Source organism: Anabrus simplex, chromosome 6, assembly GCF_040414725.1.
Source record: "Anabrus simplex isolate iqAnaSimp1 chromosome 6, ASM4041472v1, whole genome shotgun sequence".
NCBI classification, from domain to species: domain Eukaryota; kingdom Metazoa; phylum Arthropoda; class Insecta; order Orthoptera; family Tettigoniidae; genus Anabrus; species Anabrus simplex.
The window spans coordinates 58322649-58347259 of NC_090270.1; the positions used below are offsets into that span (position 1 = coordinate 58322649).

Here is a 24611-nt window from a genome sequence, read left to right on the forward strand (position 1 = left end):
TATCACACTGTTTCATAATTTCTGTACATGTATAAAGTATCTTTTTATAAAATACGTCAAATTAAACTTTCAAATAAAAGTAAATATTAGACCTAAATTATACGAATAAAATCAAACAAGGTCTTATTGAATTCTGTTTTTGTTTACTGAGAGCAGTGTTATGTTCTGTGCCTTGGACACGCTCAGGGGGCCTCAGAGACAAAAAGTTGTGCCTTGGACATGCTCAGAGGGCCTCAGAGACAAAAATTTGTGCCTTGGACATGCTAAGGGTGCCTCAGAGACAAAAGTTGTGCCTTAGACATGCTCAGAAGGCCTCAGAGAAAAAAGTTGTGCCTTAGACATGCTCAGAAGGCCTCAGAGAAAAAAGTTGTGCCTTGGATATGCTCAGAGGGCCTCAGAGAGAAAAAGTTGTGCCTTGGACATGCTCAGGGGGCCTCAGAGAGAAAACGTTGTGCCTTGGACATGCTCAGGGGGCTTCGGAGAGAAAAAGTTGTGCCTTGGACATGCTCAGGGGGCCTCAGAGAGAAAACGTTGTGCCTTGGACATGCTCAGGGGGCCTCAGAGAGAAAAAGTTGTGCCTTGGACATGCTCAGGGGCCTCAGAGACAAAAATTTGTGCCTTGGACATGCTCAGGAGGCCTCAGAGACAAAAATTTGTGCCTTGGACATGCTCAGGGGGCCTCAGAGACAAAAGTTGTGCCTTGGGCATGCTCAGACGGCCTCAGAGATAAAACGTTGTGCCTTGGACATGCTCAGGAGCCTCAGAGACAAAAAGTTGTGCCTTAGACATGCTCAAGGGCCTCAGAGACAAAAAGTTGTGCCTTGGACATGCTCAGGAGGCCTCAGTGACAAAAAGTTGTGCCTTGCACATGCTCAGGGGGCCTTAGAGAGAAAAAGTTGTGCCTTGGACATGCTCAGGGGACCTCAGAGAGAAATTAGTTGTGCCTTGGACATGCTCAGGGGGCCTCAGAGACAAAAGTTGTGCCTTGGGCATGCTCAGACGGCCTCAGAGATAAAACGTTGTGCCTTGGACATGCTCAGGAGCCTCAGAGACAAAAAGTTGTGCCTTAGACATGCTCAAGGGCCTCAGAGACAAAAAGTTGTGCCTTGGACATGCTCAGGGGGCCTCAGAGAGAAAAAGTTGTACGCCTTGGACATGCTCAGGGGGCCTCAGAGACAAAAAGTTGGGGAAACCATGATCTATGTTAAGAACGATATTTTTAAGAAATCATGGTTCAATGACCGCAGCCGCGATGTCGGTAGGATGTAATACTGTATCTACATGTATGATATGGTGTACTGTATTTTATTTAACTGCTGTATCTCAATAAAAGATACGTTACTCTATAGTCTCCTTTACAACGAGAATTATGGAATTATTTAGTTTCTTCCCTCTTATAACGCATTCTCGCTTAAAACGCGGTATTGATGCGGTCCCTTGGACAGCTTCTTACTGAGGTTTTACTATAGTTAAAGTGATACATTTTTTTTTTTTCTCTGCGAGTGTAAAAGTTTGATAAACAGTCTCAAAATGAGTCATTATTCCAAGTTTGGCTTAATACTGCAGATTTATTCGAGTCTCTTTTGTGTATTCTCAATGCTCAACGAACAAGAGAGACGAAACGAATATAATGGACAGGAGGACAAGTTTTTGCTCGCCATAATTAGAGCGATTCTTATCTGAGCTGTAACAAGTTCTCTTCTCACTGCAGTACGGTGTGCTCTTCTTTACGACTTGTCCCCAGCCAGCCGGTCTGAAATAGTAAGTCCCTGTGGACTGATTCAATTTGGGTCCAGTCACCAACACGATATATTGTACTCGTCCGTTCTTCACTCTACCTGCGACCAGGAACAACAACTCCGTGTCATTTCAATGATTCTTCCGTTATATACAGACCCTACGTTTATGTACAAGTTGACCAGATGTCCTGAATTAGACGGTACAGTCCCTCTTTCTAAATTATTTCCCAGACATTTTTTCGAATCTAAATATCTGGATTTTTAATATCTAATTACTTTTTCTTCTACGCTGTCATAATTTTCAGTTGTAATGTCTTATTTTTAACAATCGTTCTTGACATAGAATAGGTTCATAGTTTCTGAATAGTATATGGGCCGATGAGCGGTACAAAATCCCGAACGTTTTCAAATCGAAAGAATTTCTAAACAGCCGGGCTGAGTAGCTCAGACGGTAGAGCACTGGCCTTCTGTGGTTCGATTCTGGCTCAGTCCAGGGGTATTTGAAGGTGTTCAAATATGTATTTCTTAGTGCCTTGCTCAGTGCGAAGTTATGGCTCGAGGCTCTCTCTTAACACTTAACCACATTTTGATTAAAATCTAAAATAAAACAAAGCTAAATAAATTAGTAAAATTAAAATGAATTTAAATAAATTACAAACTAAATTACCCACCTCTGTGGTGTGGTGGTTAGCGTGATTAGCTACCACCCACGGAGGCGCGGGTTCGATTCGCGGCTCTGCCACAAAATTTGGAACGTGGTATGAGGAGTGGAACGGCGTCCATTCAGCTTCGGAATGTCAACTGAGTAGAGAGGGGTTCAATACCCAACTCAGCCATTCTGGAAGTAGTTATCCGTGGTTTCCCATTTCTTCCCCAGGCAAATTGCGGGATGGTACCTAACTTACAACCACGGCCGCTTCCTTCCCTCTTCCTTGTCTATCCCTTCCAATCTTCCCATCTCCCACAAGTCCCCTGTTCAGCATAGCAGGTGAGCCAGCCTAGGCGAGGTACTGGTCCTAGTCCCCAGTTGTATCCCCGATCCGAAGTCTGACGTTCCAGGACACTGTGGGATCCCTCGCTGAGTCCGAGGGAAAAACCAATCCCGGAGGGTAAACGGGTAAAATAATATGAAAAATAAGAACATTCTTTACGAGCAAGTGTAAACAAAATAGCATATCTAAATACTGCAATAATCAAAAATTGAAGTTCATGAACTAAAGGATTCGATTCTAAGATATAATGAGGTACAGGTCTTATAACTAAAATGCTCTCTAAACTATCTAACTAACCTCAAGCAAACATGCATTCATACTTGAACAATTCGGTCTGTTGTCCTCAGCAGGTAGTCTCGGCAGGCGACCTTAAGCCCGCTGTCACACAGGGCATCGAACGATCAAGAGCGACCAACTGGCATCGAGTACTAACGACTAAACTCATTTACCTTGTCACACTGCTCATCGATCGAGAGGGATCGACTGCACGGAAACAGCTGATACACCCGCCCAGTACCGTACAGGCTACAGACGTACGAGAGAAAAAGAATGTGTTGTGAAAGCGATAATTCGGGTGGAAATATGATTCTAATCTACGAATATATTAGGAGAAAGGAAAGAACCAGACGATCGCAGTGGACAAGGTAAAGAGCCATGGAGAATTCCACCAAAGTGTGCCTTCGTTGTGGAATGACGAAGAAAAATTCAGGAACTAGTACCGAATGCCCATCAATAATTACGGTATAAGGAATTAGAGGAAGAAATGAAGTCACTAATAAACATCAGGCAAACAAATTACAGGAAAAGTGTAAGTTCTGAGGAAAGGCTGATACTATCGTTAAATTCAATATTCACAACAATATTTTTAGGTTTAAAGTCAGAAGTGATGTTCACCTCCGAAACAACTACTGTATGTCCGTAGCAAAATATATCAAATAAAAGATTAGTGGCAGGTACATTTCTTTGCATTCTACAGGATTCTAATAAAGTATTGATAAAAAGGACTGAAAACTGTTATGTACATCAATTTGAATTCATAATTTGAAGGTGCTACAATCAACAGTGGAAATATATTTATTTAGGCCTACAGGTTTCTGGACATTAGTGACTCACACAGATTTAGGATTGCTCACAATACATCAGTGGATTTGTTCCTATTATATGTGATGCCATTCATAGATCACTACAGCCAGAATTCTTGACAGGTTGAAAATTCCAACAAAAGCCTCATTGTACTTCAAATATAAGACTAATACCATTTATGCTTATTTGTTTTAATGATGCTGGATCTTGGGTCATAATTACTGTCTTTTAAAATTATATTTTGAGGTGTTTGTTAGATGGAGGTTAACAGCTTTTTTTTTTCATACCTCTTGGTGAGATCCCACCTACCAAAATAATAGACATATCAAGAAATGCTTCCAGTCAAAATTTACATTACCTAATGTAGAAATAGTATGTCAAGTTTCATTACAATCCTGTAAATAATTTTAAAAGAAAGAAAAATGCACATATGTTCTGAATATTTTGAAAATGATAAAAGCAATGGAATTCCTTACACTGTTTCTCTCACTCATGATCCTCTGCAAATCTCTTGTTGCCTCTCCTCTTCTTTGTTATTATGCCATGTTCAGAATAGTATCATATTGCTTTCATGACAAGCGTGTTGCTGAATTTCTGTAGGCCTACTGTGTTTTGTGCAAAGAATCCAGATCCATATCCAAACTTTGCAAGAATGACAATCCTGTCTTAATTTATATCATTGAAGACTACAGCAGCTTCAAAAGCAGCTAATTTTACCAAATGGCTGTGAAGAAAGGTTGTCTATGGATATCTCTTCCAAAGTAAATTCTCTTTAGGGTTCTGTGTATTTACATATGTGTACATTTCTTGAGGAGTTTAGGTGAGGCTAGTGCTCTGTACACTAGCTTAATAACTATAGGAAAAGCTTCTGGAATATTGTTCTAATAAGTAAGTTGGCAGTGTAATAGACTGATACTTGTCACAACTACATGTAATTTACACACAAGGTCTTGTTTATTACCCTCATCACTAAGCATAAAGTACCGTCTCCCCAAACTTTGCACTGGCAAGCTGATCTAATTGCTCACTTGGCAATAATAAACCAATTAATATAAATCCTGCACTTCCATCCAAGTTACTGGTAAACTCCTTGGTACAGAGTAACAACTTCTTCCGCAAAGGTCTGGTAGGACTCTCTTTCTTACCTAAATGTTGATTTTGCCTTTCTGTGTATTGTTCATATGTAACTTCTTTACTGATATGAACACTACCAAGCCTATCTATCCATCCTGAAATACTTTCCTTATGAATCAGTTCAAGGAAAATGAAAACTTTGCCTTCAATTTCACCAAAAATGAGAACCAAACACTGCAAAAAATAATAGGTGCTAATAACAAGCACCTTGCCTTCTATTTTTAGAAGTGAAGAGTATGCCTCTCTAACAACTAAATACTATTGCCATCTACAGTAAAATATTATTTAGGTCTATTGCTCAGGTGGTAAATGATTTAATTTTGCTATATCTTACATTGCCTGTCAAAACTGTTTGTAAATACCGATTATATAAATTAATGTTTGACAGAGTAGGGTGTATGGGTCTTGTAAGATCTTGGATTGACTTACAGGGTAATTAATCTACTCAACCTTTTATTACAAGCATGTAACTGTCATATGAATATATATATTTTTTAATATGTACATGTTCTGCCATCATATCCCCTTAATATCACATCACACAAAACACAGTTTTTTATGTTGCAGATTAAAATCTACAAGACTTTGGTAGAAACACCTGTCAAAATAGTTACAAATGAATTTTTCATTGTCTTTCATTGTTTATATGGATCTACAGCACAAAAAAAAAAATAATTGGTCTACCTTGATGCCCTCTGTAGGCCTATATGTTATTAATAAATTATAAGTACGGTAACAGACATGAAAGTAGTGATTGCTGGTGCAGACAGGTACCAATGGCAGGAGAGTACTTGGAATGAGGAGATAAAGGCTACCCAAGTTACAAAGGTATAAGGTGGCAGGGAGGGATTCTGTCAGGTATAACTGTAGTAAGAATTTTGTCCTATACGAACGACTTGGTCTATTGAAACTGTGCAATCTAATACCTTGCAACTTCAAAAAGGATGCAATGAATATGACATGAAAATTAGTCGTTTCAAGACTAAAGTGATGGCAGTAGGGAAGGCACCTAAAATAGAACTGAATGTCAGGTTGAGAATACAAAACTGGAACAGGTAGATAATTTCAAATAGATATTTAGGATGTGTATTCTCCCAGGATGGCAGTATAGTAAGCAACATTGAATACAGATGCAGTAAACCCAATGCAATGAGCTTTCAGGTGTGATCAACAGTATTCTGTAAGAAGGCAGTCAGCTCCTGGACAAAACTACTCATGTCTTTACACTGGTCTGGTTTCAGACCACCTGGGCTGTACAAACCTAGTGCAATGAGTTTGCAGTTGCGATCAACAGTATACCGGTACTGTAAGAAGGAAGTCAGCTCTTGGACAGAACTATCAATACGCCAGTCTGGTTTCAGACCACCTGTGCTGTACAACTGCTTACTACACACACACAGAAAGGACCTACTACATGTATTTCAAAATACTCCTTTCCTTGTAAACCATACATGTTCTACCACATAAAATATACAAATTAAGATGTTGTAATAATGCTAATAATTAATAAAAATTGGAGTTAAGGTTCTTTCCCATCAGGTGTTAATACACATAACTCACTGAGGATTCCAATAAATATTGATAGATAAGTATAACAAAAACTGATTCAATTTAAAAAGTAGAACATTTCTCAAGAACATAACTTTTATTAGATTCTTTCTTGGTCTAACAGTGTATACAACAGTTCCTGAATTTTAACTTTGAAAACCCTTCAACCTAGTACACTCATTTTTCCATGTCATCATGAAGACACTAAAAATAACATTGATTATGATTACCTACATTTTCTTTTCAATTTTCAGTATCTTTTCTAAATATTCACTTAACACATCACTGTCACATTTCTGTTTCTTTTATTTTTAACTGCTAGCAGAGCTGTTTGTAGAAGCAGAAGCCACTGGACTGGAAGTTGAAGTCCCTTCAGTAATTTCTGAACTGTAGGAGTTAGACCCCTCCAACACAAATTATTTCTGCTTCCTCCTCCTCTATTTCAGCTTAGTGAAAAGGCTCTCATACACCAGGTGCCACTTCCATAGATGTGTTTGTTATAGAACTGAAAAAAATGAACAACATATTAATGCAATTCTTCTAAATTGGAGCTACATTTTAGTCTGGACACAAGACTTCTGTTTAAGAAATTGTTACTTTCAATAATTATTTTAGTAAGATGATTGTTAGGTTAGATTATATTATATTACTTTCAGTTATATCTGATAAATTGATGAACAGATGGATGGAACTTATGGCCTACAGACTGAATCTTCCCCTCACTCTTTCACAACTAGAACACTGGTCTGTAGTGTAGGCCTACTTTTAAAAATAAATATTACTGAATTGTACCTTCTTCCAGCAATGAAGAGTTCCAGAAAGTTGAGGGCATTGAATTAGACCCATTTTATGTTTTCTGTACAGCAGAACCTGGGAGGAGAGGGAGGATGTTATCTCTCCAAGTTTGATATCCAGCCCTCAGAATTTGCCATGTTTTGGTACAACTTTTTCCTGAAACAATGAATCAGAATATTGTGACAAAGAAAATATACATGTAGTAGGCCTACTTATGGCATAGGCCTACACTTATTTGTCATTAAAGCGAACAGTGGTATTCATTTCATTAGGTACGAGATTGAGGTTAGGAAAGCACTGCTTATGTTTTCCAAACATTTCTTCAATTAAGTTACAAGAATGATAATTACTACTTCTCCTAGTGTAACTTTTTTTTTTTACCAATCTATTCCGTATAATATATTTTATCAATAAATAACCTAAGATAACACTATTCATAAGATAATCGTAATCAATCTAATAATTACTTACCAGTTTTTGTCCCAATTCTCGACGCTATAGAATGCCATACAAAATTCACGGTCTCCCTATTACTATATCCAGGGAGTCTAGGATTATACACCACTTTTTTTTTTCATACACTAAGCAAATTAATGTTTCGATTTCATCAACAGATGACTATGTTGCGTCCGCCATCATCGAACGACTGCGACTGAAAAACGGACACGTTTGTTTTCACAAACCAGTCGATCTTCATCGCTCGTAGTTGATCGCTGACGATCGATACTGTGTGACTGGTGCCACTGCCCTCTGTAGGTTTGTTTTCTTAGTCGGTTGATCGCAGTCGTTCGATCGAGCCTGTGTGACAGCCCCCTAAATCTTCATAAAGGGCTAGTTTCTCTGACCTGAGCTCGCAGGGAATTCCATAATCTGGCACTGGTCACCACAAATGATCTATTAATTTTATTCTTGGGCGTAATTTGAGCATTTAGATGGGGGGGGGGGCGTCAGTGTTCACCGGGGGATCCATGGCCCCTCCCTTTTGAGAGCAATTTGAGACCACAAAATTATTGATAATATTCTCTTTCCTTGAATATTCTATATTAATCACTTTAATTTCACAACCAAACCTCTGTGAAATAAAAAACGTTCATGCAGAATTAAAGAGTAGACCTAATTTCAATTTATTTGTTATTTGGACTGTTTTTATCACGAAAAGTAAAAAATCAAGCAGACAGCATGGACAAAGACCAAAATCTTTTCTTTATGTTACAGAATCCGATCGCATCGCATCTTTGAACAAAATGAAGTCTTCTCTTTCGATTTGAATTAAAGTCATTAGTTACTTTTGAAATGGCAACATCAGTACTACTTTTGATAGCCAAAAAGCCTCTCCTGGGTGATCGTGTTCCTGCAATACGTTTTTAATCACCGACAAGCATGAAAAATATGTCTGATAGGTTGCTGAATTAGCGACATTTTCATTAGAATGATGGAGGAAGGTAAAATAGAACACTATTAGACATAATTTCTATCAACAGTATATAGATAGCCTGTTCAATTGCAACGATCGTTTTGTTTCTTTGAGCTAAATTATATAGAGTAACGAAAAACGTACTTATAAAATATTTATTCCTAAGTCTGTAATATCTCATTTGAAGGATTGAAGCACTTCCACTTTTTAACTTTCCCATTTTTAATTTTTAATTTTATTTTGGAATTTAATTTGGTGGAAATGTAGTAAGCAATTTGGGCTATGCCTACGAGTTGGTCTTAATAGCAGATTGTTAATAATAATGTAAATCTGCCGGCATGCGACTGCCGTATTTGAGCACTTTCAAATACCACCAGACTGAACCAGGATCGAACCTGCCAACGTGGGTTTTAACCGTCTGAACCACTCAACCCGGCTGGCGGATAGTACTGAAAGATTGCAGTCTTGGAACTTGAAAATAGATATGAAAATTAGCCGTTCCATGACTAAAGTGATGTCAGCAGAGAAAACACCTAAGAGAATTGAATGTCTGGTTTGGAATACAAAGCTGTAACAGGTAAGTTCAAGTATTTAGGATGTGTATTTTCTCGAGCTGGTAGTATAGTATGTGAGATCGAACGAAGGTGCAGTAAAGCTAATCCAGGGAGCTCGTAGTTGCAAACAACATTATTTTGTAAGAAAGAACTCAGCTCTCGGACGAAACTATATTCACATCGGTCTGTTTTCAGACCAACTTTGCTTTACAGGAGTGAAAGCTGGGTGGACTCTTTTTTTTTTTTTTTTTTTTTTGCTAGGGGCTTTACGTCGCACCGACACAGATAGGTCTTATGGTGACGATGGGATTGGAAAGGCCTAGGAGTTGGAAAGAAGCGGCCGTGGCCTTACTTAAGGTACAGCCCCAGCATTTGCCTGGTGTGAAAATTGGAAACCACGGAAAACCATCTTCAGGGCTGCCGATAGTGGGATTCGAACCTACTATCTCCCGGATGCAAGCTCACAGCCGCGCGCCTCTACACGCACGGCCAACTCGCCCGGTCTGGGTGGGCTCAGGAGATCTTATTCGTAACTTAGAAGTAACAGACATGAGAGTAGCGAGAATGATCGCTAGTACATACCGATGGCAGGAGGGTACTTGGGAAGAGGATGGGAAATGAACTCAATGATGAAGCTGTACGCATTAACCTGCTTCGTTGGTGGGGGCATGTGAAGCGAATGGAGAATAATGGAGGAAGACCAAGACGACGAAGGTTAGGCACAGTTTCTAACGAGTTAATGATAAGAGGTATGGAACTAAACGAGACCACAGAGCTAGTTAGTACCGGTGATTAGGGGGGAGGGGCGAGGAGGGGGGGGGGGCACATTATATTTTTATTCCACTTTAGCCACCGGAAACTAAGAATTATAGTAACTATTTAAAAAAGCTTTTTGCACAAGCCCTGTTGTCTTATCTGCTAATTCTTTCTTTTATTTTCTTTCATTACTAACAAAATTATTAGCGTAAATATGCACAAAATGAAGTTCATCGCGTCTAACCGATTTCTATAGCGCCATACACTTTGCATGTGCTGTGAGGAAGGGTAGCAGAGTAGCGCTACAGCAAGTAATGGACACTTTGCATGTGCTGTGAGGAAGGGTAGCAGAGTAGCGCTACAGCAAGTAATGGACACTTTGCATGTGCTGTGAGGAAGGGTAGCAGGGGTACAACAAGTAGTGCACACTTTGCATGTGCTGTGAGGAAGGGTAGCAGGGGTACAACAAGTAGTGCTCACTTTGCACGTGCTGTGAGGAAGGGTATCAGCGGTAGCGCTACAGCAAGTAGTGCACACTTTGCATGTGCTGTGAGGAAGGGTAGCAGGGGTACAACAAGTAGTGCACACTTTGCATGTGCTGTGAGGAAGGGTAGCAGGGGTACAACAAGTAGTGCACACTTTGCATGCGCTGTGAGGAAGGGTAGCAGGGGTACAACAAGTAGTGCACACTTTGCATGTGCTGTGAGGAAGGGTAGCAGGGGTAGCGCTACAGCAAGTAGTGCACACTCTGCATGTGCTGTGAGGAAGGGTAGCAGGGGTAGCGCTACAACAAGTAGTGCACACTCTGCATGTGCTGTGAGGAAGGGTAGCAGCGGTAGCGCTACAGCAAGTAGTGCACACTTTGCATGTGCTGTGAGGAAGGGTAGCAGGGGTAGCGCTACAGCAAGTAGTGCACACTCTGCATGTGTTGTGAGGAAGGATAGCAGGGGTAGCGCTACAGCAAGTAGTGCACACTCTGCATGTGCTGTGAGGAAGGATAGCAGGGGTAGCGCTACAGCAAGTAGTGCACACTCTGCATGTGCTGTGAGGAAGGATAGCAGGGGTAGCGCTACAGCAAGTAGTGCACACTCTGCATGTGCTGTGAGGAAGGGAAGCAGCGGTAGCGCTACAGCAAGTAGTGCACACTTTGCATGTGCTGTGAGGAAGGGTAGCAGGGGTAGCGCTACAACAAGTAGTGCACACTCTGCATGTGCTGTGAGGAAGGGAAGCAGCGGTAGCGCTACAGCAAGTAGTGCACACTTTGCATGTGCTGTGAGGAAGGATATCAGCGGTAGCGCTACAGCAGGTGGTGCACACTTTGCATGTGCTGTGAGGTAGGGTATCAGCGGTAGCGCTACAGCAAGTAGTGCACACTTTGCATGTGCTGTGAGGAAGGGTAGCAGGGGTAGCGCTACAGCAAGTAGTGCACACTCTGCATGTGCTGTGAGGAAGGGTAGCAGCGGTAGCGCTACAGCAAGTAGTGCACACTCTGCATGTGCTGTGAGGAAGGGAAGCAGGGGTAGCGCTACAGCAAGTAGTGCACACTCTGCATGTGCTGTGAGGAAGGGTAGCAGCGGTAGCGCTACAGCAAGTAGTGCACACTTTGCATGTGCTGTGAGGAAGGATAGCAGGAGTAGCGCTACAGCAGAGATATGATTCACCCATTTGTCGCGCGCAGTCGTCAGTCTGGCAGTCTCTTTAGTGCCTGTTAGTTTCTTAGTGTGTAGTCAAATACCAAATGGTTTTAATTGTATAATCACGCCGTACTTCTATTTAATTGTAAAACATGTATAATTACTGTTCCTTTGGCGAAAGTCTTATTGTATAGCATTGAATCAATATCTCAAAAAAGAAGAAGATATTTTTTTTTTTTTTGCTAGTTGCTTTACGTCGCACCGACACAGATAGGTCTTATAGCGACGATGGGACAGGGAAGGGCTAGGAGTGGGAAGGAAGCGGCGTGGCCTTAATTAAGGTACAGCCCCAGCATTTGCCTGGTGTGAAAATGGGAAACCACGGAAAACCATTTTCAGGGCTGCCGACAGTGGGATTCGAACCTACTATCTCCCGAATACTGGATACCGGCCGCACTTAAACGACTGCGGCTATCGAGCAAAAGAAGAAGAACAACTATTATTATCGCACTTTAAACTGTCAACCTTTACCTCTCTGTCGAAATTCTCTCAGAAAGCATTAAAAATGTATCATTTTGTAGCCTCTGTTTTTCAGTTTTTATGTATGTTCTCCGCTTCCGCCCTCCCACCCCCTCTGCTATATCCAACAAACCCGGATACATTTTGTTGCCTGAACATGTTTTTGCCCCCCAACCCCACCCCACTTCTAATTCCCAATCGGTGCTACTGGAGCCAGTCACATAAAGACTATTGTAGAGGCGTTTAGTAAATGCACAGAAACATGCAGACTGAACGCTGAAAGGCATAACATTCTATATAAACGATGTAGGTATAATTTTTATTTTTGCCCTGAGTAGTGTTTATATGTAATTAGCGAGGTAGGTACAGCTTAAATCAGTCAGCCAGTCATCGCCGTACGGACCATGAAGGCTATGGGAGGGGTGGAAGGTAAAGGCTTCCACTATCCGTAACCTCGGTTCTTGGTGTGGATGAGTGGTTAGTTCTACGCCCAGCCACCTTTTTACTCATTTTTGGTGTAGGCTGAGTGAACCTCAGGGCCATATGCACCTCTGTAAGTGGAAATCTCCTTTCTTAAATGTTTCGATTTCCTAACGGGGAATATAACCCACGTCCTTCCGAGTGAACGCAGCACGACTTTACCACCTTAGTCAGGCAGCCCTTTCAGCTTAAATATCTATGAGTATTATTCAACGCCTGCATACAGAGGTTGAAAATGTGTGCAGGCATATTCTCTGTATTTGGCCGGTAGACGAAAACTGGCACTTTGTCAGCGAGTTCTCCTGCTTGTTTTTCCCGTAATGTCCGCTGTGTGTAGGTCGTCCTCCAGAACAAGCAATTGATGAACAATCGAGTGGATCGCCTGTAATTGAGACGCCTGTTACGACCTCCCCACATCCTGCGCCGCCACTCGACCACGAACTGATACACCTTGTACTTCATTTTAATGCATCCACACCTGGGCACTCAACTAAATAGCTGTTTCCGACTGATCACCAGAAGGAACCGCAGTCTAATCTAATCAAAGTCCGTCAGAAAGTCGGGAGATTTTCCACGAACTGTAATTGGATCTTTCAACTATGCGACGTCCGGCTCTATGGCTAAATGGTTAGCGTGCTGGTCTCTGATTCCCGGTTCGGTCGTAGATTTTAACCTTAAATCGTTAATTCCCTTGGCTCGGGGACTGGTGTTTGTGCTGACCCCAACATCCCTCCAACTCACACACCACACATAACACTATCCTCCACCACAATAACACGCAGATGCCGCCCACCCTCATCGGAGGCTGCACCCAGCTAGAAATAGCCACACGAAATTATTATTAACTATGCGATGGAAGTGATATGTCCTGATAACTGACTATTAAACCCATTATTCCTAGAGTGGAATCTAGCCTGCCTGGTGGCCATGATCGTTAAGGCGTTGAAGTCGAAACGGTCTGACACCGTGGTTAGCTGGTTCGAGTCCCGTTGGTCGAAAAAATGTTCAGCACTGCAATTGGATCTTTCAACTATGCGACGTCCGGCTCTATGGCTAAATGGTTAGCATGCTGGTCTCTGATTCCCGGTACAGTGGTAGATTTTAACCTTAAATCGTTAATTCCCTTGGCTCGGGGACTGATGTTGGCCGGCAGGGTAGGGGAGGTGGTGGTATACAATTTCTAATCACTAGATTGCGTGCTAAAAGCCTGGATTCAATTCCAATCTCTCTGCAGTGTTCCTATGGGAGTGAGGGCATATGACGCTATTGATGGTGATTCGTCCGTCGGATGGCGACGTTAAGCCTTGAGCAGACCCCTTGGTGCTATTCGACAGGAGTAGGATTTCACCCTCTCCCTTCCTGCTGTCATATATCACGTCATTCATTTCACCTCTTTCACTCCTCTGATGAGGTTGACGTCAGGAAGGGCATTCGGTCATTTTTTTTACAATTTGCTTTACATCTCACTGACACAGATACAGTAGGTCTTATGGCGACGATGGGGGTAGTGACGGCCTAGGAGTAGGGAGGAAATGGCCGTGGCCTTAACTACAGCCCCAGCATTCGCCTGGTGTGAAACCATGGAAAACCATCTTCAGGGCTGCCGACAGTGGGGCTCGAACCCACTATCTCCCGGATGCAAGCTCACAGCTGCGTGACCCTAACCGCCACGACAGATTCATCTCACCTCATACCCAATCCCGTAGAGAAACGGGACAAGGGTTGGACCAACAAACATGAGTTTTCTCTTTAAATATTCTTCTTTTTTCCCTTTTGTTTACAAATTGCTACAAGTGGGCTAGGAATGGAAAGGAAGCGACCGTAGCCTTAATTAAGGTACAGCCCCAGCATTTTCCTGGTGTGAAAATGGGAAACCATCTGCAGGGCTCACCCGAATGCAAGCTGCCAGCTACGCAGCCACTTGATGGGTATTCTACTTTTACTGCCCTTCCCACAGATTGTGGGATTGCGGGTGCGAACTGCGTTCCACATGTGGATTTGGCCCTGTTTAACGACCGGATGCCAACCCTATGTGGAGGGATGTAGTCACTATTGTGTTTTTTCTGTGTGTAGTGTGTTGTTTAAATATGAAGGGGATAGTAGTAAGACAAACTCAAACAACCAGTTTCCAAACCAGAAGAATTGAAATGAAATGTCGTATGGCTTTTAGTGCCGAGATATCCCAGGAAAGCCAGAAGAATTAATCCCACGCGATTAAAATCTCCGACTCGACCGAGAATCGAACCCGGGACCCTGTAAACCGAAGGCCTCAATGTTGACTGTACACTCAAGGAGTCGGGCTTTTACTTTTGATATTCCTAAACAGTTATTACCTTGTTATTTTATATGGACAGCAAAGAGGAAGAAGGTGCTGTGAGGATAATGCAGCGAGCTCGTTTGTGACAAGACTCTGCTGAACGACTGCAATATAATACTGCGCCTTAAAACTGGTGAAGTGAGTATGATTTTCTTCTTCTCTTCTTCTTCTTGGTCTGTTTACCCTCCAGGGTCGGCTTTTCCCGCGGACACAGCGAGGGATCCCACCTCTACCGCCTCAAGGGCAGTGTCCTGGAGCTTCAGACTCTGGGTCGGGCCATACAACTGGGGAGGATGACCAGTACCTTGCCCAGGCAGCCTCACCTGCTATACTGATCAGGGGCCTTGCGGGGGATGGGAAGATTGGAATGGATAGACAAGGGAGAGGGAAGGAAGAGGCCGTGGCTTTTAGTTAGGTACCATCCCGACATTTGCCTGGAGGAGAATAGGGAAACCACGGAAAACCACTTCCAGGATGGCTAAGGTGGAAATCGAATCCACCTCTACTCTGTTGACCTCCCGAGGTTGAGTGGACCCCATTCCAACCCTCGTACCACTTTTCAAATTTCGTGGCATAGCCAGGAATCGAACCCGGGCCTCCGGGGGTGGCAGTTAATCACACTAACCCCTACACCACAGAGGCGGACGAGTATGATTTCTGAGACCAAATAAATATCAGTCAGGATGAATCCGAAGGGGATTAAATGTCAGGTCGGGAACACAAGACTGGAACGCGTAGATTATTTCGAATCCACTAAAAATTTGTCATAGCGACATCGCTTTCAGCGACGCTTCGTCTACAGCGACAGGAGTTCTGTGGTGCCAACATATTCCTCACTAGCTGTTATCCGCGGCAGTCCTGAAGAGGGTTTTCCGTGGTTTTCCATTTTACACCAGGCAAATGGTCTGAAAATGGGAAACCATTTTCAGGGCTGCCGACAGTGGGGTTCGAACCTACTATCTCCCGAATACTAGATACTGGCCGCACTTAAGCGACTGCAGCTATCGAGCTCGATAAATTCAGTTTCGTCGTAGTTGTTAACAAAATAATAGTATATACAACATAATCTACATGGCTTGTTGTGCACCAATACGGAGCCGATGTATTGGTATTCATCATCAATGTAATCAGATTGTTCCTACGAGATAAAGAATAACGGATACTGTTTTAAGGCACAACTTGGTGAGGAAAGTACTGTAGTAACAGCTCATATAGCACGCTGCTATGAAGAAACTCACTTGGAAGTTAGAAATTAAATTCCTCCCAAATGAGGTTATGGTAAAACAAATAACCTTTCTTAATTGATTAGCCATATTTTGTTACTCTGTATTCACTCCAAGCGTTCACGAAATAGCGTTACTCAGAGTTAACCTTTGTGATTACTCCGCGATACTCTACTCTACTCCAACTCTACTCGGAGTCGTATTTTGTGAACGCAGCCTTGGGAACTGTCTGGAAAAGTGAACTTTCATTCATATTGCCATAGCCGTGTTGCCTATGTGTAAGTGGTTCCATAAATGGCCATAACTTGAAAGTGTAACTTACTTTTTGATGTGCCCTCGTATATTTCACTAAAAAAATAAGGCAGTATTCTTTGATTCATGAAAAGCCACTCAGTCGTGTACCGTACAAAATATAAGCTATAATCGAGAATTCATCTTAGGCCTATCTATGTGTTGGAATTCCCGGCTATGTTGATCATGGATAACAATGACAGTGTCGAAGCTTTAGTGAGGCCGCACACCGGACGCGTCAACATCTGCAACGCAACATGAAAAACGACTCGCTTGTTTGTCGCACTCGTGATGCAGACTTGTAGCCGCACACCGAAGAAGCATGTGTCTGCATCAATACGCTACGCATTATCAGCTGTTAACATGGCCTCCCGAGTGAAGATGATGTTTTGCTGTACATGTGGTTGAAATTGCGTAACAAGAGGAAAAGAAAATGGATTCATGATTTTAATATGTCGTGTGCTCAACATGGTGCTTATACCTTAGCGCATGATTTACTAAAAGATCCGGTAAAATTCCAGTCATACTACCGAATGTACCCCGAAAGCTACACAGAACTTCTTCAGAAAATTTCTCCATTATTAAGAAAACAAGACACAAACTACAGGAAGGCTATAAGTCCTGATGAAAAGCTACTTATAACACTAAGGTAAGTTCAAAGCTTAGAATAATAATTTGTTGTTAAAATAATTAAATTATTTATTAGATGATGAACACAGCTGCGAAATTGTTCATATTGACAAAGTATATAAATAATATGTGTGCAATGTTTTGGTTTTTTCACTTATAACTTCATACCATACAGTGCTGTCTTTGTAACTACGTCTTATCAGTATGAGTGATCACGTTCTTCCTCGTTTTCTTCTGGTAAATTCTCTGCATACGAGAATGGTGAGATAGTATATGAGGAGCCCGTCTGACCACCGTAATGCAATACGGAAGTTGATGGATGGGAATGAGTATCACTACACTGAACATTCCTGGCTGATCCGTACAGCATGTCATTTAATTTTTGCTGCACAAACAACTTAAATGAGCTTTTAGCTGCAGGTGATAATTTAGCCACATCTGGTAACAGGCTTTTGAAAAACAACTCATCTGGGTTATTACACTCCGCTTCAGCCGTACGTTTTGTTTTCATCTGAATATATGAAGAGAAAACTTCGTCAATATCCATTTTAATGGCGCTTCTTTTTGTATCTCTTCTACGTGTTCGAGGTAGCGGCTGCATAATTTCTTGAGCACTATTCTCCTCGTCGTTTTCTTTTGTCATGGCCACTGATGATGGTTGTTCCTCTGTAGCAGATTGCTCCTCTTCATACGGATTTTCTACGTTTCCCACTTGTCTTCTTGATTTCGTAATTGGTGTCAAAAATGCCAAGTAGTCTGCGGCTTTTTGGTTACTGCTGCTGAACCACTGGTAGGAGCTTGCCTTAAGTATCTGGACCAACAGTTCCTACAGTTTCTCCATTTGTCTTTACAGGTGGCCACTGCAATGAGAAAATACACTTATTATTATTATTATTATTATATTATTATTATTATTATTATTATTATTTATTTTATTTCATATAAAGGATGTCCTTGAGGCCAGAGCCCTATAGTAGGACTATACATACAATAGCTATACCAATGAATGCTTATTAACACATAAAAAATAAATTCACAACAAACATTTTATAACAAAAACAGTGCAGTTCAATGATATTAAATTTATAGAATGTGTGTATATGAGTGCAATTGTCAATAGTTTAATTTGGCTAAAATAATTTTTTACAAGCTTTTTAAAATTTAATTTAGCAGTAATAGTATTCATGGTCCTTTATTTCCAGGTACTTAGCTACTGGCAACAGCTTCAGATGCTTGAGCTTTCAGTTTAAAAGAGGAGAAACAACAATCGGCAAAATTGTGGATGAAGTGTGTTCGGCAGTATGGACAACACTTCAACCTGAGTTTATGCCTGCACCCTCAAAGGAGTTATGGGAGAATATTTCCGAAAGATATTTGGAACTGTGGAATATGCCTAACTGCATTTGTGCCATAGACGGGAAACACGTTCGTATCCAGTGTCCGAGAAACAGTGGCTCATCCTTCTATAACTACAAGGGCTATTTTTCTATTGTTCTATTAGCTTTGGTTGATGCAGATGGACTTTTCATTGTTATAGAAGCTGGTGACTATGGCAGAAACAGTGATGGTGGCGTGTTGCGAAACTCAGCTTTAGGAAGAAACCTTCAGCAGGGCACACTGAATATACCTGATCCCAAGAGGCTACCGAAAGATGATGATCACTGTTCACCATTTCCTTATTTTTTCGTTGGTGATGAAGCTTTCCCATTACAGAAGCATATCATGAGACCCTATCCGCGAAGAGAACTTACAAATGAAAGGCGGATTTTTAATTATAGGCTTAGCAGAGCTAGAAAGAGTGTAGAATGTGGTTTTGGAATGCTTGCTTCTAAATTTAGAGTTCTCGGTACAGCTATAGCCTGCAAACCTGATAAAATAGACAACATAATACGAGCAATTTGTGTTCTGCATAACTTCATTAGACTAAAAGACGGCGTTTTTAGTGAACCGAGTGTAACAGATAAGGATGAAAATACTGACAATACGATGCGTGTGTTGCAGAGATTGCAACCCTGCAACAGAAGAGCAACAGTTGAGGCTGTTGAATTAAGAAATCACTTATGTTCTTACTTTATGAAACCAAACGTAGCCCTTTCTTGGCAGAATAAGTACGCTATAGAATAAATATAAATATAGCTGCACTATACATTATCAGTAATTCTGGTTGCGCAAGAAATGTTTATTCTTACATAATTAAACATGTAATTACTGTACATGGACCTAATTAATAAATATGTTACTGAATGTAAGTTACTTACCATTTAAATTTAATTCTTTGGAGACTGCATGCCACGCTTTTATCCACCTCGTTCTTATTCGAATGTCCTGGTAGCGAATAATCATATATTATTCGATATTTCTCCACGGATTGCACTAATTTAATGTTGATTTGTTCTTCATTCATGCTGGCACTTGTGTTCACTGGCACTGCTCAGAAAAAGCAGGAACAGAACTATACGAGAAGGTGTTTGCTTAAGACATGACGCATAGAAATGGAACATGCAGTGTCTTATCGCTCGTGTCTGCAGCAGGATGCTGATGATATCATCAAGACGCAGACCGGTGTGCGGCGATTTGTGTTTTTCCATTGCTTATCACTGTGCTCCTTTCTGATGCGTCATGTCTCTGTGTCGCTGACGTGACTTGACGCGTCCGGTGTGCGGCCTGCCTTAGATAACCTACAGTGTCGAAGCTTTAGATAACCCACAGTGTCGAAGCTTTAGATAACCCACAGTGTCGAAGCTTTAGATAATCCACAGTGTCGAAGCTTTAGATAACCTACAGTGTCGAAGCTTTCGATAATCCACAGGGTCGAAGCTTTAGATAACCTACAGTGTCGAAGCTTTAGATAACCCACAGTGTTGAAGCTTTAGATAACCCACAGTGTCGAAGCATTCGATAATCCACAGTGTCGAAGCTTTAGATAACCTACAGTGCCGAAGCTTTCGATAATCCACAGTGTCGAAGCTTTAGATAACCTACAGTGCCGAAGCTTTAGATAACCTACAGTGTCGAAGCTTTAGATAACCTAAAATGTGTCTGATAATCAGTGTCGCAGTAGCCCCGCAATACGTCGCACGTTCTTTTATCTACCTAGGACGTTTATTAATTACATAATCTTGATCATATTACTCGTCGCTACGATTTCCTCTTTCAGTTAGATATTCCAGCCATCTATGAGCTGCCATCTTGGAAGGCTATTATCTTAGATAACACTTGTATTTTTTTTTTTTTTTTTGCTTTACTTCGCACCGACAGAGTTAGGTCTTATGGCGAGATTTCATATTTTACCGGCCAACCAATCTTTGGTAAAATATAAAACCGGAATAAATCCGTTATCCGAGATAAAGTTGTTCGTGAATAAAGGCCTTAGACGACGCTGCGGAGATGAGGCAAGAAAGGAATTAACGACTAAATCAAGAACTGCAAAGACAGCGAGACATGCAACGTTATAATTTGTAATCCATTTATTAGTGACATGCACTCCACAACTAACACCTTGCTACAGCAATCATCCTCGCACATGGTACAAAACACCTCACACACTGGGCACGATCAGCGGCGAGGCAAATCGCTTCACTTACGTCATCCACGGCCTTCTGTCTTCTGCTTTAATGGCAGGAACAAGAGAACCGCCGAACTACAAATGCCAGTTCAACCAAGGCCATGACTAGCCTACCAAAGAAAAAGAAAAAGAAACACTCATAAATACTAAAACGTCGTTAGCCGAAGAGTTTCGTACAGATAAATCCACAGCCTAAATCATCTTCTACCCGCAAAGGCGGTCTGTGTGAACTTAGCTATGACCAACAAAGTGGGTGTTTGATCATATTGTTACATTCTTAGTTGAGTTGCAGGAAGTACATTCATTGTCAGGCATTAGTCTAAAATGTTCCAACGATAAATCACCACAGATTTCATTATCAATATTAAAGAGTATAGTAATATGTTTACAGATCATGAAGAAACTTGGAAAAGTCAGGTTGTGAGTTTCACTAACAGGAAAAGTCATCTCATTTTTAATTATTGCGTTGATGGGGTGAAAATTCCTTATGGGGATCACTGTAAGTACCTAGGTGTTAATATTGGGAAATATCTTCAATGGGGTAATCACAAAAACGGGATTGTAAATAAAGGGTACAGATCTCTGCACATTGTTCTAGTAAGGATGTAAAACCAGCCGCCCGGTGTAGGGGAAGCGTACCTACCTCTAAACTGAAATCCCCGAGTTCGATTCCCGACCAGGCCAAGGATTTTTACTTGGATTTGAGGGCTGTTTCGAGGTCCACTCAGTCTACGTGATTACAATTGAGAAGCTATCTGACGGTGAGATCGTGGCCTCGGCCTAGAAAGCTAAGAATAACGGCCGAGAGGATTCGTCGTGCTGACCACACGATACCTCGTAATCTACAGGCCTTCGGGCTGATCAATGGTCTCTTCGTAGGCGATGGCTCTTCAGGGCTGTTGCGCCATGGGGTTTACTTTTCTTAGTGAGGATCTAAAGGAGAGGGCATATAAGTTTCCCGTAAGACCCCAGGTAGAGTATGGTTCCAACGTATGGGACCCTCACCAGGATTACTTGATTCAAGAACTGAAAAAAAAAAAATCCTAAAAAGCAGCTCGATTTGTTCTGGATGATCTCCGACAAAAGAGTAGCGTTACGAAAATGTTGCAAAGTTGGGGCTGGGAAGTCTTGGGAGAAAGGAGACGAGCTGCTCGACTAAGTAGTATGTTCCGAGCTGTCAGTGGAGAGATGGCGTGGAATGACATTAGTAGACGAATAAATTTGAGAAGGGTTTTTAAAAGTAGGAAAGATCACATTATGAAGATAAATTTGGAATTCGAGAGGACAAATTGGGGTAAATATTCGATAATAGGAAGAGGAGTTAGGGACTGGAATAATTTACCAAGGGAGACGTTCAATAAATTTTCTAATTCTTAGCAGTTAATTAAGAAAAGACAACGCGTATGCACTATAGAAATATACTAATAGTTCTATATGAAAGATACATAAAACAATGATGATGATGGTTGCAGTTTAAAGGGGCCTAACATCTAGGTCATCGGCCCAGTTAAAACTATTCCGAAAATGAGCTGTTGACAACACGAACATAATTTCACACTCTACAAAGTTATTTTGGTAGCTCTTCTGCTGAGCATTCGCAAGTGGAAAAACATAGAAAAATGCTGTGTAATGAATTCTTTTTAAATAAGTGTCAGTCGCAAACCCGGGGCATCGTCTTGAAAGTGATAAGGAAGATGGAGCGGAAGAAGTATCAACTTCATTGGGAAAATCAAACCATCATAATAAAATGTGTGACGCTGTGTTACCTAGTAACCGTGGAGGTTGTGATGTGAAGTACTGATGACATACAGATCCACGGCCTGTGTAGTTGCCATGGTACTGTTGCGAGGTAACATCGCGTCACAGATTTTGTTACGTAACACTATCCAAATTTGCGGTTGATCCCAGCTCTAAGATAATTTTATGTCAAAATGACGTGGAACGATGATTTTGAAGTAGGCACAGCTGCTTGTTCATGCCATATTTATCAGTTTTATGTTTGTACTATTCATTCTGAAGATTATTACATTTTCTTCCCAAATATATAATAATAACAACGGCTTGCTTATCAGTCTCTTTCGAAGAGACTTTCTAAGTACTGGCCTTAAAAGTGAAAATCGTGTTCCTATACTTACACAATCTGTCTTGTCGTCCTTAACGGATAGGAGCAAAATTGCATGCAGTTTTTGGATGTACACATTTTCTTTTGGATTAAACAGTACCGGTATCACCACTTTGAGGATGCCTTCGTTTCGGAGGTTTCCTAGCACTAGCTGTCACTTGTTTGTGCTACAGGAAAGTCTGTGAATACTGAAGGTAGCCTACATATTTCGGCAGAAGAAGCCTTCTAGTTGTGCTCACACTATAATTCTGTTCTCGAAAATGCGTACTACCAACTATCGGCCTTTCCGAAGGAGTCCACACAGTGGTAGACAGATATTTGCGGACGCGGACGTTTGCGGTTACTGAGATATACTTGTACCCGCTCACAGAAATTCCACAGCAGTTACAAGAGATCCGCGGTCACTGCAGCGGGGGGTGGGCCTCATTATCTTAATCTCGGGGTATGCCCGCTAACCTGCCTGATGCAGCCAGTACTGGTCGGTCGGGGCAGAATGGTCCTCTGATCGACCAAACGCTAAATCCACGAGGAGACCGAGTTCTCTTCCAAACAGCATCACTACTGGTGGGCACACCGTGGCCTCGTGCACTGCAGACTAGTATGCCAGGAGGAGTAGGTAATGATGACGATCCCAGTCCCCCTGATGTTCGTTGACAGCCAGTCGCAGGTGATTTTGCTTTTCGATGGACTTGTTCAATCATTCCACCATTTCGTCTGATTGGGGATGTAGAGGCGTACTCCTGCTTTTCTGGATACCCAGCAATTTTGGAAGATCACAAACTCGAAGTTCCATCCTTCGTCGGAATGTAGTTCTAATGTTACGCCGTATCTGCTGACGAACTCATTCACGAGAGTTTCTCAGCTGCCGTAGTTGCCTCCTGGTTCAGGAACGTATACCCCTCCGGCCACTTCGAGAAGAAATATTTTATTACGCTTTGCTTTATGTCGCACCGATACAGACATGTCTTTTGGCGACAATGGGATAGGAAAGGGCTCAGAGTGGGAAGGAAGCGACCGTAGCCTTAATTAAGGTGTGAAAATGGGAAACGACGGAAAACCCCTTCAGGGCTGCCGACAGTGGGGTTCGAACCCGCTATTTGCCGAATGCAAGCTGACAGCTGTGCGGCCTTAGCCACACGGCCAACTCGCTCGGCCGAGAAGAAGTCATCGATGACGAGTATGTAGCGACTTCTCGTGTCACTGTTAGGGATTGGACCGGTCTCATTAATCGCCACTCTCTCGAGGGGCGCGACTACGTTGTATGCCATTATTCGACCTTTCCGTCTCCGGCTTGGTCTCTTGCTGGCTGCAAAATCGTTGCATTTCGTACAGAAGTCTTCCATGTGCACTCGGCTTCCCACCCATTAGAAACTATCTCGAAGTTTCTCCAGTGTATTCTTCATCCCGAGGTGTCCTCCCGAAGTTCCACCATGAACGTCCTTCAATTCCACCGCCATACCTCGTGGAACGTCTTCTCGTCGCTGCTTCCCACGACGCGCTTCAACAATCCATGCTGGTCACCACCGAATCCCATTGTGAGCAGTACGACTTAGTCTTGGGGCCGAGGTTACTGACTTGTGCCCATACAGGCCTCGGAATACGGGCATTGTTCCACTTGACCAGTAGCCCGATGTCCTCGTCATTCCTCTACGATTCCATCCAGGCGTCAAAACTCCAGTTTCCCTAGAATTCCATGCTGGTCCTTCGGTAGGGAGCTTCGTGTTCACCCTTCCTCTTGAGCAATTTTGCGGTCTTCCGTTGAATTCCTGACTAATTTTCTCCAGTCGCCGTATTACTGAGTCATTTTATCTTCGA

General features: G+C 42.0%; 1 protein-coding gene across 1 annotated transcript; it reads left to right on the plus strand.

Annotated features, from left to right (window-relative positions):
* Window positions 1-300: 300 nt before the first annotated feature.
* On the plus strand, window positions 301-19233 carry LOC137501281 (uncharacterized). Its single transcript, XM_068228224.1, has 3 exons — window positions 301-1265; window positions 16856-17128; window positions 18312-19233. Exons 1-3 carry the CDS (start codon window positions 301-303, stop codon window positions 19231-19233), a joined length of 2160 nt encoding a protein of 719 aa, XP_068084325.1.
* Window positions 19234-24611: the final 5378 nt, after the last annotated feature.

What these genes read in the sequence shown, in the direction of transcription:
- LOC137501281 (XM_068228224.1), top strand. Translation starts at nt 301, where the DNA reads ATGCTCAGAAGGCCTCAGAGAAAAAAGTTGTGCCTTAGACATGCTCAG. An exon ending in AGCCGCGATGTCGGTAGGAT is followed by an intron (nt 1,266 to 16,855) that starts GTAATACTGTAT and finishes TGGCCTCCCGAG; the next exon opens with TGAAGATGATGTTTTGCTGT. An exon ending in AAGCTACTTATAACACTAAG is followed by an intron (nt 17,129 to 18,311) that starts GTAAGTTCAAAG and finishes CTTTATTTCCAG; the next exon opens with GTACTTAGCTACTGGCAACA.